At 36.3% G+C, this 12,934-nt stretch overlaps 1 protein-coding gene across 1 annotated transcript; it reads left to right on the top strand.

Annotated features, from left to right (window-relative positions):
- Nucleotides 1–3,073: 3,073 nt before the first annotated feature.
- LOC128554324 (uncharacterized) lies at nt 3,074–10,704 on the top strand. Its single transcript, XM_053535589.1, has 3 exons — nt 3,074–4,232; nt 5,899–7,219; nt 7,783–10,704. The coding sequence occupies exons 1-3, from the start codon at nt 3,207–3,209 to the stop codon at nt 8,238–8,240; spliced, it is 2,805 nt and encodes a 934-aa protein (XP_053391564.1). The 5' UTR covers nt 3,074–3,206; the 3' UTR covers nt 8,241–10,704.
- The last annotated feature ends 2,230 nt before the right edge of the window (nt 10,705–12,934 follow it).

Raw genomic sequence — 12,934 nt, 5'->3', positions numbered from 1 at the left:
TTTAAAAACTTTAAAACTTTAAAAAAAAACACATTTAATAAAAATCATTTATATACGTCCGATTGTTGTCCGTACACAGGTTATTTATAGATTACACGCCACGCCTACTGCATAATTGTGTCATATCGATAAATATGCTTACTCCATATACTCTAAAACATTCAATGTACTTTACCGATACCGTTTTACTCTATGTTTTTAAATTGCTGTCATTTTGACATTTTTAATGCTTTTCAGATCTGTTTTTTGCACTTTCTAGCCTAAAGTCTAAATTTAATGATTATGTCGGTATTAGTTACTTTACTTATTGTATAGAAAAGATATTTACGATCGCGCTGTATGAAATTTTACAGTTGGTTTTATCAAAATTCGACCGTTTTTATATGATTTTGCTTGTTTTAATTATATTATCTTACTAAAAATGCTCTAGTAGTCTAGCTATATATGTTCTTTAGCGATACTGGAAATTTGAAGCAAAACTATGGATTAATAAATGTTTTACACGTGAATCCTGTGTACCCGACGTCTAAATTACGCGTGAGAATTTTTACCTAAAATTTACTTGTTTACCTGTTGTTTGTTTACCCTTGTCTGTCGTCGTCTGTATGCTTACTGATCGTCATCACTACTGGCTATTCCTATGGTGGCGTCTTTCTTGTACCTATTTTCTCGGACTGGGCGTTGTTTATGCCACCATAGGTCCCTAATACATATATACACTGCTGGCCTAACTTTAAACAGAATACATGTATTTGATATTCCTTTATCCTGATTTTATTTTCTTTGTTATACTATTAACCATGAATTTAACTTGTTTAAAATTTGGTTAGGATTGGTAAAATTTGATAAAAGTTTGATAAAATTGGTAAAATCAGAGTCGGCCTTTGCCGAAAAGCGAAAACACAAAGACTCTTATTTCTGATTTTTATTTTGCCTAAAGTTATAAAAATATATTTAAAACTAATTTAGTAAAAACAGGTGACCATCCTTGCCGAAATGTAAAGTGGTTGCAAGGGTATGACTCCTAGTTTTTAAACTGTTTTAGGTTTCGACATTAAAGTCATTGCATCTTTAGCTGAAAGGGGTTGTCGGCCTAGAACTATCCTGCACCTGGACGCAGTGCCACCATAGATCGTTAATACTAGCTGACCAAGGGGAAGGCACTAGTGCTTGTCGGAGGCGGAACTGTTCATCATAGGTCCGCCAAGCGAATCCCCCTTGACGCGCGGCACACTCTCTGATGGTAAACATGTAATGCAAAAGTTGGTAAACTTTATCAGAATGTGTGGACAAATAAATAGATGCATAAATTATGAAGGCATCGGTCCATCTCTCGATAGAACCGACTTTTTCCTTACAAACTTTTTAGTGTATTCACCCTTGTAAATTTGTTGTTTAATTGACGTCGGAACATGGGCGGCCAGATGATCTCCTGCTAAACGCATATCCGGCGGCGTAAACAAGCCGCCTGAAGTAGACTAGAAAACAGACTGGGGAAAAAATGGGACATTAATATCCTGAGCAGTATTTTCAACACCGAGACTTAAATTATCGGAACCTTAACTCTGATGTGAATTGTCCGGAGGAAGAACACGCGAATCCCTAATAATAATTTCAAAATCAATAATAGACCTACCCGCATTTGGCTGTAATAAGCTGTTGCTTGCACCATCGAGGTCATCACTCGTGCGCTTCTGTCCCCGTGTAGTTACCACCGGATTTGGAGAGGGTGAGAGTCCGTCTGGCAATGTGAATCAACCAATCTTTGACCGGCAATGGCGTCATCGTTGACAGGATTGACATCGGCATTACTGACGTTGCGTGCCCGCCTAGCATTAGGATTCCGACCCGCAGCACCTTGCTGCAATGGCCCAGCGGCAGCATAATTCCTCCTCCGTACGGCTCGACCACGTGGCATGATAAACGTAATATAGTTTACAGCTGTGAAATTGAGCTTTTAGCAGCGTAGTTTATCTTCGGTGTTGAATCGAGAAAGAGAGATTTGCACGGACTTTTGGTGCTTATATACCGTTGGTAGAACTGATACCCGGCTTAATGATAGCATGCTGGCTAGAAACCATGCGTAACGGACGATAATATCCAAAGATCACCAATTGCCTAGTGATCGTGACGTAACTGCATAGCAACGGTGTTGACAGCTTTTTCTTGCAAAATAAAGTAAATTATTTGCAGAAGAAAATAATTTCTACTATTTGGAATTCCCTACTTTCGTTTTAATGAAAGATAATTATAAGGGGAATTTTTTTCTGATTAATTTCCCTTTTATGGATAATAACTTACAACCGGTAATACCGGTAGCTGTAAACTGCTGCAACTGCCAGCAGTTGTAGCAGTTAACTGCTGTAACTGCCAGCAGTTCTAGCAGTTAATTGCTGTAACTGCTAGCAGTTCTAGCAGTTAACTGCTACAACTACTGCAACTGCTAACTGCTCATTTCACACCGATGAGGTATGCATGTTTTCACGAAAAATGGTACATTTTGAGATGATTCCCCGACAAAACCATCGATAGCAAATATAAACAAATTAAATATCTTTCTAGACAATGTTTAGATTTAATTTTAGAAGTTATTTCATTAAAATATCTAGTGTTTGGAACATTCTACAATAATTTGAAGTTAATGAAAAACACGGATTTTTTCCCATACGGACAAGTACAGAAATACAGCTTTTATCCTAAATTTATTTTGTTACAACCTTTCCGATATTATATTTTTTATAAAAATAAGTTTTAAGTTTTTGTTTACAGTTATTAACGCAAACAAAAGATTATATAAGCATGTTTTCCTTATTTTACGGCTTATATTTTACAAGCCATAAATGCCAAAGCTCAGCTTTTATACAAAATATCAGATCATAATTATACAAACTAAACCAATGCTTACTGTACACTGCAGATAAAATTCCGTGTAGATATTTCTTGGGTTGGATTAAGACATAGAAGTTATGAGATTCTGTGATATTTGAGTGATTAATTATTAATTATATTGATGGAACTAAGTCATTTTGTATTCTTTTACAGTCGCATGACGCAACATCAGTCAATAAAAATATTGGAAACAAAGACTAAAATACGAAAAAAGCTAGCCCATCTATGGTGAATGTATTAGAGGAGGTGGATAAACCTCACTTACAGATAATTCCCCCGGATGAGGATGACATATTTGATAAAAGGAGACTTTGGACATGACTGAAACGGAGCGAAGCGCTGGAGATAAAATGAATGTACAGACGAAATTTCGAGATTTAGTACATGAAATAGAGACATTGCCATTCTGTATTAAATTGTTTCAGAGATATTTGATCACACATGAGGAAATGAATTCCATTCATGCTGCACTCAAGTCGCACAGTACAATAGATGCCAACGTGGAACTTCTAAACATATTGAATACGAAGGATATAAAAAAGTCAGTAATGGCAAATATTTTAGGAGAGGTGGATCAACATAATTTACTGGCAATGTTTTATCCTCCGGATGACACTGATGTAGTGCAAGAGGAAAAAGAAGGTTCAAATGTCTTTGAGACATACCGAAGCACTGCAGAAGAAATGAACTTGAAGAAAAGATTTCCAGACTTAGTACAGTACATGTATATGCCGACAATATGTGTCCAGCTGCACAAAAAAGGTTTGATTACATGTTTTCAAAAGTACAACATCAATGTTATCTATAGGTCATATGGTAATGCACAGGCTAACAGAGAACTCCTGCAAAAATTGAGTACGAAGAGTATTGAAAAGTCAGTAATGTTAGAGATAGTAAATAATGCGCACCAACTACATTTATTTGACATGTTTTATCCCTCGGAGGACACTGATGTAGTGCAAGAGGGAAAAAAAGGTTTAAATGTTATTGGGACAAACCGAGGCTCTGCAGAAAAAATGAACTTTAAGAAAAGGTATCCAGACATAGTACAATACATGAATGCGCTGACAATTTGTGACCAGTTGTACAGCAAAGGTGTGATTTCAAGTTTGGAAATGAGATCCGTCCAGACTGAATATAAATTACATGATGAAGCACATGCTAATGAAAAACTCCTGCAAATATTGAATAAGATGCTCATTGAAAAATCAGTATTTGCAGATATTTTAAACAATGCGCACCAACTACATTTACTGGACCTATTTTATCCACAGGACAACATAGACGCATCCATTGACATCGAAATAAAGCAAAGCTCGGCAGGGTCTAAAGAAAAGAAAACAGTAAGTCCAAATAATGTTTTTCTACCCCATATGGGAAAACATGGATGCATATTTCAAAATCTTTGTATGTACATTACTAAAATGAGCTAGAAGACGAGGCATGACTAAAGTCACATGTTTTTACAAAAGTATATATTAAATGCAATCCAAAAAACAGGGTTAATATCTTAGAGTTAGACTGACATTTTAAAAGGGAATAATAGTATGCAATATTTGACAGTATTTGTACTAAGAAAGAGTTTGATGAACTACTAGTATTAAAACTGGCGAAAAATTATATGAATTTGCATCACATACAAAAATATTCAGCCATTTAATTAATATCAATGTAATGAACGACAGCCATTTCGGTAAGTGACGTCATCTTACTTTCCTTATCATTATGTAGCTGCCGTTTCAATACAAGTATTTCTGTCGCTTAGTTCAGTAGAGAGAGTAACAGGTTCGAAACTGTTACTGGCTGTTAAACTAACCGCTGGTTAAATTATGATTTGAAACACTGGTCTTGATGGGAGAATCTAGTATGATGTTTTGATTTTATTGTAAAGATTTTTCAAAGTTCATAATTCTTATCTCATACATTTGCTTTTCTAAGTCTTATAAAATGTAGAAAAGTAACCATAAAAGTTAATCAACCGTTAGCTTAATTGCCTGTTAAAGTTTCGAACAACTCGGTCCAGATCTACAAGGCACGGGTTGTGAGGTCGATGCCCAAGCAAGGCATTTGATCTCCGTGACAATTTGATAAAGACATTGTGTCTGAAGTCATATCGTCCGCCAACTCTGATTCATATGGGGCAGCTGGCAGTCTTTTGTGTGGAGAACAGCAAGATGGTGAGGTTAACTACCCGTCGTTGACATGGTACTGTTGAAAATGGCATTAAAAATAACAAAACAAACCCCCCCCCCCCCCAAAAAAAAAAAACAACAAGATCAACAAACAAACAAACATCACGAGTATAGCAATTTTTCTTTGTTGTCCACATTTGGTAATGTTTTCGTCAAAGTTAATGTTTCATAAAGCCATATCTGATAAGAAAATATTTTCAAGTGTTGCAGATTCCCGTTAATCATTTCACAGCCACGTTTAAGCTGTCTCAAGATAAATTCTAAATTTACATTGTTAAATTAAAGGGCAAGGAAGGCCTGACAATAAGTTAATTTTATAAAAAAGCCATTCTCAAGCCTTTCATATCACTGAAAGAATTTATAAATCTAAAATTAAACCAATTTTGATTATATTTTAATGTGACCGCTTGTGCTGTTATTTCCAATTATTGTCGAGGTTCATTCATATTTTGGTATATAAGGATAAGATTAATTAAAATTGGAAAGAGTTATTTGGATAAAGAGATATTGCTTCAAACGTTTGTAATTAAATGTTTTAGTACTTATGAACGATACAGTCCACAATAAACAAAATGACTCTTGTTGATTTTTAAAAATCGATTAACAAGGTAACCAAGACCTTCCAAACTTGCCTAGAATAAATTTAAAGCGAATGGTAGACGTACAGTTACAATACTGCTTTCATACACTAGCCAACACACAAAAAATATTTAATTCTTTAAATAATTTTTAAAATGTCTGTAGAATGTATTTGTCACTATCTATTAGAATCTTGTATTATTTATTTCAGTAGTTAAAGAAATGTTAAATTCATCAGTTTCAGACTTACAATAGCGGAGCATCAACTCTTGCTTTAGAAACCATACTCCAGGATAGCAACCCAGATGATAATACTATCAAGATACATTTTGACGCCCCGCCTAAACGTGAAGAAGAAGACATAGCCACTTGCCGTACTTCAGCAAGCGATATTGTTGAAATTCTGGCGAATCATTCATTCAAAACTCGTTATAAAATTCCAAAAATGGTAGAATTTGCTAGCCTGTCATTTGGACAAAAGAGAATGGCGTGTACTTTTTCAACACAAGCCTTTTGGAATATCAAACAGAGGTTAGGTGATAGATATACACCTAGACTTGCATGCGTGTCTTTAATGAAATCATACCTACATTACTACAATATTAACAAAGATGATTTTGAATTTGAAAAGAACGCATTTGCAAGATTAGTCATACTGGATTATATTTGTTATGCTCTCGTTCGAAGCCATCAGAATATCGTTGAAGCTTACCCGTCAAGTAAGGACTCGACAATTTTATTGATTGCTTTTACGATAGACGTTCAAAAATCTTCAGACTTTATATTTAATGGGTTTCAAGTTTGTTGCAAGTCCTATTATGTAAGCTCATATGAGTCGATTTCTGCAGAAAACTATGCACAAGAGAAAGACTTGCATTGCCCGTTAGGAGATGAATTGCTTAATGGTGTCATCCTATCAAACACCAAACTATTATTTACAAATCACAGCAATCTTGAAGGTATTGGTTCAAGTATGGTCAGATCAACGAAAAATGGATATGATACAACTGCACCTTGTGTGGTACTTTACTGTAGGTATAAATCTTACATACCGTATGGTGAGCAAAGGTTTCCAGAATTCCTCACCCATTCTAGTGGTATTTCATTTAAAACTGATGTACGGGATGGATATTTCAGTTTTGGCACAAATGGTAATACACTGCAAGGTGCTGCAACGGAGTGGCACAAAGAAGTAGCCATGGGTTGCAGCGTGGGGCCGAAAAGTGGACAGTACGATGCAACCATTGGGCCATTTGTAAAAGTTGATGGTATTGGCGAAACCTGTTTCCTGACAGTCAGGCATATGTTCCAGCCCTTCGATCTAGATGACCGCCGATTACAAGGAACTAAACTTATGCAGCCGGCTGATGGAGATACTAAGCCCGATCCATACAGTCAAACTTGTCAAAGAGGACCTGGTAATGATAGAGAATGTGGCGAAGTCTTAATGAGCGTTTTTAACGAGAGGGTTGATGCAGCAGTTGTCAAAATAAAAGCTGATCGTTCTCCGAGCAGAGGATATTTCGTTGTTCCTAGGGAAAATGAACTAAAATTTGCCGGTATTACAGTTAAAGAATATATTATTGCATTGCACATAACTTTCATAATATGTACGTAAGTTTAAGTATTATATTTTTTAAGAACTTTCAATGTTTTATACGATACGTTTTAGTACCTTTTCTTGTAGATAAAAGGGCTTTCAAAACTAACCATGCATTTGTCTATAAAATTATACATTTTTGTAGCATTCAGTTTTAAATTCACCGACATCACTGTTATTGAAAGCCTTAGTATAACAGATCTGTGTTTTATTTTTTCGATATGGTCTTTGTGTTCTAACTTTATCTGATCACATAGCTAGTTACCCCATTGACAATGTTAGAATAAAGCTAACTATAGCAGAAATGAAATCACATAGAAAAGATGAGTTCATATGGAAACGCTGTCAATTACTTACAAAAACATATTAATACTGGTTAGAAAATATAAACAAACTGATACGATTTGCTGACTATCGTACATAAAAGAGTTTCTGTTGGAAAACAACATCTTTTATGCTCAATGAAATAAATTTTCATTTTCAGGCTTATCCTAGCTACACTTGATTCTATATCTATTTCAGGATTTTCCCATACAAACTTTCCAGCCTTTGATGATGGATCAGTGATGGATGCAAGAACATTCACGACGGAAAACTTTGCTTCAGAAAGAGTGATCAAATTTGGGAAAGTCACGGGATTAACGAAAGGATCATTGGAACTCGACTGTACGGCAGTAAAAGTTGTGGACGAGGAGAAATTGACCATAGAGTACAATGGGCGTACTGTGAGTAAGGTTATGCAAAACCAGCTAAAAATTAATTCTCACTCACTGAAAACATTTTTTCATATCGGGGATTCTGGATCAGCAGTGTTTCTCGTTGACAAGCAAAATAAATTACATTGTATTGGGATGGCAATTGGTTTACTGTCCGATCTGTCATGCCTTGTTACACCCATACAAGTTGTTTTGTCAGAGCTAGAGAAGAAACTAAGTAAGAAAATCTTACTCGAGGACTTTAAGATGGAAAATATGGAATAGATAAAACCTATATTTGATTTCTGGAAAATTCGGCGAGTATTTGTATCATTTCTTAATGTGCAGGTACCTCCCATACGCAATGACTGTCTTATTGAAATACTGGAAACTGGGTTGACGTAATTTCTTATTTTTGTTACATTGCTTTATGCAGCTATAGAAGTGGTATTTCGTATCAACCTATCATGTGAAACATCTATTTCATTAGAGTATTTTTATTAATGACGTAAGTTATAAGGACATGTGTATAATTTCATCTTTCTAATACCTTATATATTGACTGATTCTGACACATATATATCCAGCTAGCTAATGTGGCGTGGATCCAGGTATTGATACATGTTATTATGTTCGTAATGATCTCGTACGAAGACATAAAACTCCATTTAGGATCTTAGTTTCATTTAATTCCTCCAAATGGATGATCGTTTCAATATTTGATGTACATGATATATTTCCGCATATCATCAAAGTTATTTTCTTATATAAAATGTAAATGAATGATATATTTGTATCAGTGTATACATATATTGTTATCAAGATAACAAAATGTTGTATTAAGGTAGGTCTGCACGTTCGGATCGATTTTTTTTCTACAATATAGAATTTGATTAAACCCTGATTTTTCAATCTTCAGAATATACCTAGAAAATCCAGCAAATAACAAAGACAGGGTGGTGTGTTTGGCATTTTGCTAGACTGATTTGAAATATTTGGACCTCACGCAGTTTTACATAATGCGATTCTCTTTCATATTATTTTCATGAAAAGAACTTTTAATTAAACTTCTCACAGTCGTAAATAAGCATATGGTCCAAAACTTGGTGAAATGAAATGTATAGTATAGGCCCGTGTGCTTATTTCAGAGATATTTGACCATGGTTAAAGTGAGCCGCTTATTTTAAGACATTATCTTCAATAATTTAATGTATCAGATGTTTCAGTGCCATTGTAATAAATTTACCCACGGGTCTCCATTAATTCATAAAATAATTTTCAATCCGTTTTCCGGATAAATGAGGTTACGCCCTCACTACCGCTTTATCAAACGTGCGGAACTATCGTAATCTTCGGTTTGTTACATAACAGACTATAATGCAGGGATAAAGCATGTTTGTTTTTCGTATTATAACATCCGTAGAATCCCAGGAGATTGGTAGGTGCCTGAGTCCGGTAGATCGAGGGTACCAACATTTCCCTAGGGATTCTGAATAATTATGTTATAACACGAAATGAATATGCGCTAATACCCTGGTCACAAGAACGCTACGAGCTCCGCACGAGTAGGTTTTCAGTCGAATTTTTGGCAAACTCTGATATCGTTGATTCGTACGACCGTCGTTGGGATTTTTTGAACTCGTAGAGGACTTAGGAACTCGGTTATAATGTAATGGAAAACTGCTTGCTCTGTCCGCATGGGGCTCGCAGGGTGTTACGATCAGCTGAGTGGCTATAAAAGGACATCTTTTTCAGGCATCGTAAAATGAGTTTATTCTTGTCGCAGGGACACCGTACGAGCGCCGTACAAGCCAACGGATATCGCACGAGATACGGCCTGGCTCCTTGCGAGTTCCGCAAGACTTGTCTGCGATGTCCATACAGATATCCTACGATTGTAAATGCAAATTTTTCGGACGTCGCCACACTGATTTATTCTTGTCGCAAGGACACCAAGCGGACACCGTACGAGTGCCGTGCGAGCGCCGTACGAACTCGTGAGCACCGTACGAGGTACGGCCGGGCTCCCTGCGAGCTCCATACGACTAGTCTGCGATGTCAGTACGGATGTACTACGATTGCATCCTCTACAGATCGTACGGGACCCGTAGGTACTTTGACCAGGGGCTACGATTGTACAGAAATCGTAAGGATTCTAAAATTGGGGGACTCGTACGATTTTTTAAAACCGTACGGACATCGTACGGTTTTGTGACCAAGGCATATCTCTATTCTAATATAAAACACCTAAAAACTGATAATTTAATATATTGTTCATCAACGTCATTAAATTTCAATGAAATGCGCGGGAATGTCTGCGTTAATTTTTTTTCCCGTTTACGTCATGTCATGTTGAGTTATCCGTTTTTTTTGGCCGTTTATATTTTGCCACGGAATGTGCATATATAGCAATTTGCAGTTTTTTTTAAACATTATATGTAATTCTTTCAGCTGTATATGTGGTGCATATCAGTGTATAAAATTATGTAGTGTTTTTAATTGTGTAAGCTGTGAGTTTAACTTTGTGTCGGAATAACTTTGTGTGCGGTGTTTTCAAGTATATATGCGATAGTGTAAACTTGAAATGAAGTGTTTTAACTTCATATTTGCGTTTGTATCTTTATGTGCGGTCCTTGCAGCTATGTGTGTGGTTCTTCCATCTTTGTATGAGGTACTTGCCACTGTACGTAGATTTCTTATAGATTTAGAATCACGTGCTGTGATTTCAGCTGCATATGCGGTGATTTTAATTTTATATGCCCTGCACTGTATTGTTTATGCGGTGCTTTCAACTGTATATACGGTTCTTTAAATTGTAGATGTTGTACTTTTATACTTGCAATTACTGCCACATATAAACCTGAAATCATCGCATATATGCAGTTGAAACAGCTGCACCAATCCATATACAGCAGCGTGTACCTTGTAAACAGTAGCAAGCATATCATATAAAGTTTAAAGCACCACGTTTGAAGTTAAAATAATCGTATTTACTGATAGGAGCATATCGATACCATTTATTTAGCATATGCAATAAATGTGAATGTTTTCCGTGTGTCATTCGCCTTGGTCACATGACAAATATTTACTGCGCAATTAAAGAAGTTCAACGCGTAGACAAAGATCAATACATTTATAAAATTTACAAGTGCATCCGATCCAAACCACATTATTTATTTCAAAATTAATAAGTGTTCGCATTTATTGCATATCCATGATAAATTGCATCGATCTGTTTACTCTCATATCTTTCAGTTCCTTGTAAGTATTGAACTACTTTTACGGTGCATGTATGGGGAAAGGTAGCGCTGAACCGGAACCATGTGTTCATGGTCTCGTGATAAATACTTACGTCGTAAAGTAGTACAACGCAGACAAAACCCTTTACAAGAACTTATAATCCCTGCCATATTTTTCATTTACAAATCGTAAGTGTTCACATTGCATTTATTGCATATGCTAAATAAATGGTATCGATCTGTTTACTCTCAGACCCTTGAATTTCATAGAAGTACTGAACTACTTTTATAGCGTATGTATGGACGGCGGTTACCGCTAAAATTAGTAAATATACAATTCATTCATAAACAAGTCAGTCAGTCAGTGCAGTGCATTTCAACGCTGTCTAGTTTAAAACTCCATCCCGTCCAATATATTTGCATTCAACGCATTGTAATTTGAAACTATTTAATACAAAACTTCATTCCATAACGATGCATTTAAAAACTTGTTGCGATGCACCGTACTATGAAATCATCCAACAAAACATGATACCATGCAACTCAATGTGAAGCCGTTTAACACAACATGAGTACGTGCAGCGTAAAATGAAATGATTTATTACACCGTCTAATGCATATTGAAACCGGTTTGTGTAATTAAGAGCGGTGTATAAAAACTTGATGCCATGCAGTCCAGTGTGAAGACGTTTAACGCAACATGAGTTCGTGCAGTGTAAATTGAAACGATTCATTAAAGCTTGGTGCCGTCTAATGCAGACTGAAACCGTGTTGTGTGATTTGGAGAGGCGTATCAAATATTGATGCCATGCAGCCAAATATGAAGCCGTTTAACGAAACACGAGTAAAAGGTTAATACGACTATCAGTTCATAAGTTTGACCTGTTATAAATATAGATTTTGGATCTATTTTATATAAAAATATCTTAAAATTTGTCCTAAAACCGACTTTGTGGTAAAATTCTAGCACTTAATTTAACACCGTTTCTGCGATTTATCTAAATATTAAAATGGACCTTATTTTCGAGAAACATCTTTCTTTTTAGTTTAAGCTTTGTCAGAAGTATGCTTCGTGAAACAGACTGCCGGTTAGTGCTCGCTACTGCCACACGCATATTCGTTACGTTAACTAGGTATCTTGATTTTTGTCAGTTAGTCAGTTATAATTGGCAATATCCCGTAATCGCCCCCTATCATTACGGAATAAATGAAAATACATAAAGGGGCATAACAGTTATGCAAATTTATCATTCAAAATCCTACCTATAGGCAGAAACCATTAGGGGCGGGGGTGGTGGGGGTGTAGGGGGTAAGGTGGATATACACTCATTCATTGTCACAGGGTGAGAACAATGTAAAGCCAAACCGAGACTCGAACCTGGGGCCTCTGAATACCGTTCCAGTAATCTACCGACTGAGCTACCCGACCGCCTACACATTTTCTCCCCTTTTCAATATTCAAGTTCTATACCGTGACATAGTTCCCCACCATTTGAAATTCATCCTCGTATTTCAGCGGGTACTTTATAAATAAAGCAATTACAGACGTCGGAGACTAACCTGTGTAATGCCGTCACGGCCCCACGTTGGGCGCCAAATGTCACATGATGAGAAAAATGTGCAGCCAGACCGGGGCTCAAACCAGGGACCTCGGAATACCGTTCCAATGCTATACCGGCTGAGCTACTTGGCCGCCTATATATTTTGTCCCCGTTTCAATATAATTCCGTATACACCCTT

Source organism: Mercenaria mercenaria, unplaced genomic scaffold (assembly GCF_021730395.1).
Source record: "Mercenaria mercenaria strain notata unplaced genomic scaffold, MADL_Memer_1 contig_4935, whole genome shotgun sequence".
NCBI lineage: Eukaryota > Metazoa > Mollusca > Bivalvia > Venerida > Veneridae > Mercenaria > Mercenaria mercenaria.
The sequence above is the reverse complement of the archived record's forward strand: the minus strand, read 5'-3'. Positions and strand labels throughout refer to the sequence as shown.